Consider the following 3898-nt stretch of genomic DNA (forward strand, 5'->3'; position numbering starts at 1 on the left):
CCCCACTCCCACTACACCATCCCTGACATTGGGCAGGGGTGGCAACTATTGGGCCGCCACCCAGGTTACAGTAATATTATTAAGATTTAAATAGTTTGCTTTCCTATTACAGAAGATGGAAAGGTAGAGGATTTTAGCTGAAAAAGTGCAAGATGATGATACAGTTCTGAAAGTTACTGACCCACTATTGTAGGGTTGTGAGGTGCTCCATCAGTTGACTGCCTGGGGCGCTATCATTTCAAAATGGCTTTGGCTTGAAGCTCATGTGTTTTTCTTTCCTTTCTTCTATTCCTGCAGCTCATGTGCTCCTCGGTTCAGAAAGCCCTCTTTGAGGAAGAGGACAGGGTGAAGAAACTGCAGCAGAAGGTGGCAACCCTGGAGAAACGCAACAAGCAGCTGCGAGATAGGGTGAAGAAAGTCAAGAGGTCCCTCCGGCAAGCCAGGAAGAACAACAGGCACATGGAGCAGATGAACCGAAAGCTCAGTGAGAAACTCTCCTCCGCAGGCCAAATCCTGCACATTAACTCTTTAAAGCAGGAGAACTCTCATGCTACCTACCTTAAAGTATAATGCAAACTGCAGTGCGAATGCTAATGATATTGGTGACCAGAGGCCTTCTCCCACATTTATCATGTACTCCTGCTGGAGTCTTGCCTGCATTAGAACAGGATTGGGCCCATACACCTTGTCTACACTGGGCTTCAAACCACGCATGAAAAAAAAAATTGAGCTCCACTTAGGAACCGTTCTAGATAAGGAGGATCCAAACCAGATTTGACTGGGCACTGTAGACAAAAGTCAAACTGTCTTAAGGCAGCTTCACACCTTACTGGGAAATATCCTGGAGAGGATCATTAACACATTTGGGATCTATTTACTCTGCCCAGCCACACAGAGTTTGAATTCAGATGATCTGGAGCGATGGCTAGGCTCCAGTCCCAGTCCCGCTGTTGATAGAAGCTTTTGCATGGACTTCCCACGGGGGCTGGAGCCGGCTGGTGGAAAGGTATTTCAGATCCAGTTTGCAAGCAGGCTTCCATGTGCAGTGTAGACAAGGCCTCCCCTTTTGTCATCACTGTTTTGAGGTATGATGGAGGTTGCTGGGCAACCTCAGCTTTGCTTAGATACTGTAGAGATTGCGTCAATATCAACAGGGCATTAAAATTAAGGTAGTTTATATATGTATATATTTTTAAATCCTATAGAAAATATTTTTATTACACATTTGATATAGTCTAATTTCTTAAAGTATGAAGTACCTTCTGTTTCTTGGTTATCTCATAAAGAAACATCCTCCACATTTTGTGTTAGGCATTGCCAAGACAGATCATTAACTGCATTATTAAAATGGCTTGGATTAAGGCAACAGTCCCAGTGGCTGACAGAGTATACCTTAGGTATATATTTTGGTGCATGTTAGCCAAGTGATCTTCCTTTGTGTCAACAGTAGAGGGGGCAAAAAAAAGGTAAAGGAAGATGTTCCAAATGTTGTCATTTTAAATATTTATTTTATAACCAGTTTAGTTGGCCTTACTACAAGTACACTTCATGCATGAGGACAGGGGCAGCCAGATTTTGCCCAGCCCAGGGCAACATTGACAATTTGCCAGGGCTACACCTGACTTGCATAAAATGGACCACATTGCGCCCGACCTTCCATAGGTTGATGCTTGCCACAGTACTACACTTCCCAGCATGCAAAGTTCTGCCTGCCAGAGTCTTATGGGGTCACCCCAGGCACAGCATGCTGGGACATGTAGTTGCCACATTACCACGGCGTTGAAGAAGCCATGCTTGGCTTTGCCAATCCTTGCATTAGGACCCAGCAGGCGCCTGCTCTTATATTTATGCAGCCATTTGCTGGAATCCAAGCTGAACTCAAAGGTTAACCATTGCGTTGTTTTTTAGGAAGCAACTGAGCTTTAATTGTCTTCCAACTCTGCTCTGGTTGGAAATAGCAGCATATTTTGTTTCTCTTGAAATAATACTGGCATCTCATAAGAGCCTCACTCCTCCACGAGCTGCAGCAGCTTCAAAGTGTCTTCCTGTTAAGTCAGCACAATTCAAGTTGAGTAGAGGATTTCCAGAGAGCTGCTACAGACTTGAGGCTTCCTTAGCTTTCGAAAAGCCATCAGTGGGTTTTTACTCAAACATAAAATCCATAGGAAAGTATCTAGATTTTGTTTTGTTCTGTTTTTGAACTGCTGTTTAAATAAAATGAATGGTTTCTCTGGTATTGGAACAAACCTCTTGTGTTTAATTTTTCTTCAATAAAACATGTCCTCTCTGTTATTCACTTATGTTTTAGAAAGAGGTCTGGGGGCGGATCTTACTAAGAGAACTTCATTTTGTCTTTTTTTTTTTCAAGGAAGAAAGGGCTTTTGATCAAACGTTTTCACAGAAAGTCTTCCTTTTTTGGTCCTCTAAAAAAATTGGAATTTTTCATTTCATTTTGGAGAGCAAAATTCAGGTTTTTTTCTTTGATTAAGTAGTTGTTTCACTTTTCCTCTTGGGGAAGAAAGTAAAGGTCCATTTCTGTGGGGACCAGAAACAGAAATGCATGTTGCAAATCTGTTGAATTTCCCCGCAAACCAAAAAAATGTACTAAGCAAAAACATTTTTGTTTCTTTTGAGGGGATTTTGGGGATAGCTCTGAAGATGTGATTCATCAGTCTAAATACCAGACTCAGAGCCAGGCGCTCTTTGAGTTCTGTCCTGGGCTGCACTTTCTCTGGAGGTTTTTGTTACTCGATGTAGACTAGGATTTTCAACAAAGTGCGTGTGCATTTGCTATACCCAGACATGTCCACTCAATTACACGCCTTATTAATGTGAAGTGACTTCATTTATACATTGAATCCTGGTAACTAAAATGTACCTGGTGAGGTTGCAATCACAGTATACCTGAGCCATAGATCTTGAGGCAAAAAGACAGTTACAGCATCCAGCCTGATCACTTGCATATCACGGGCCATTTATTTGCCACACATAATCCCCGTACAAAATTCAGTCTTATGTAAATGACCTTAAACTACTTGGCTCTCCCCATCTGTAAAATGAGGATACTCTTTACCTCAATCATAGAATAATGAGAATGATGGCACTTTGAATGTATTATTTGTGGACTCCATCAGCATGTGTAGGTGACAGGAGACCCACATTTCCACACCTATCGCTACTTTCCTGGCTTGTGCAGCATGACTTGCATTGCTTGAGAGGTGTATTACTGTTCTAAGTAAGGACTGACATGTGCCTGTGAATGGACTATGTATATACATACATTCACACTGCACACACCACCACCATGGTGATCTGAATTGTTAGGGATGGACTTTGTAAGAGAGAAATACTGTATTGTTCCATCCAAGGAAAGGATGGGGCAGAAATATGCAAGACCAGATCTTGGTTGGTCATTGTGTAGCAGTTTTGAAAGGGGTTAATGCACGTAACTGGCTAACTGGGTGCATCCACTGCCAGTGACTGAGCAACAGAAAATAAGAGCCTACTACTGTTACCAGGTAAGTAACTCACTCATTTAACTCAACGAGCAAAAGGCTTTGGGAGGTGAAAGTCTTAATGCTCTCTCTGATGGGAGTTGCAAAGCGGTACCGCGTGAGAACTGGAACTCGACTACATCCAGTTGTTAAAGGAGCACCAGAGGCATGGATTTGGCCCAAACACACTTTTTCATAGTGACCACTGAATGCAACACATGCCTCAGTAGCAGTGAGAAGACTGTCCTGCTTCTGCCAAATGGCCCTCAAGGAAAGCTTCCTCCATTACCGCTTTCAAGTGCAGCTGCACCCCTCCGCTAAGAAGCACAGTGTACGACAGCCCATGGGCCGGATGCAACCTGCCAGGCCATTCTATCCGGCCCATGGGGCCCCTAAAAAATTTA

The 3898-nt window shown here is 43.1% G+C and overlaps 1 protein-coding gene across 1 annotated transcript in view; it reads left to right on the forward strand.

The window, feature by feature from the left end:
* CCDC3 (coiled-coil domain containing 3) overlaps positions 1 to 2234 on the forward strand; it is a 73081-nt gene extending 70847 nt beyond the window's left edge. Inside the window, exon 3 of the mRNA XM_019543696.1 lies at positions 298 to 2234. Within this exon, the coding sequence (XP_019399241.1) occupies positions 298 to 570 (273 nt within the window). The 3' untranslated portion in view covers positions 571 to 2234. The remainder of the gene's footprint in view (positions 1 to 297) is intronic.
* Positions 2235 to 3898: the final 1664 nt, after the last annotated feature.

The sequence above is a fragment of the Crocodylus porosus genome, unplaced genomic scaffold, assembly GCF_001723895.1.
Source record: "Crocodylus porosus isolate Cpor-Errol unplaced genomic scaffold, CroPor_comp1, whole genome shotgun sequence".
NCBI classification, from domain to species: Eukaryota; Metazoa; Chordata; order Crocodylia; family Crocodylidae; genus Crocodylus; species Crocodylus porosus.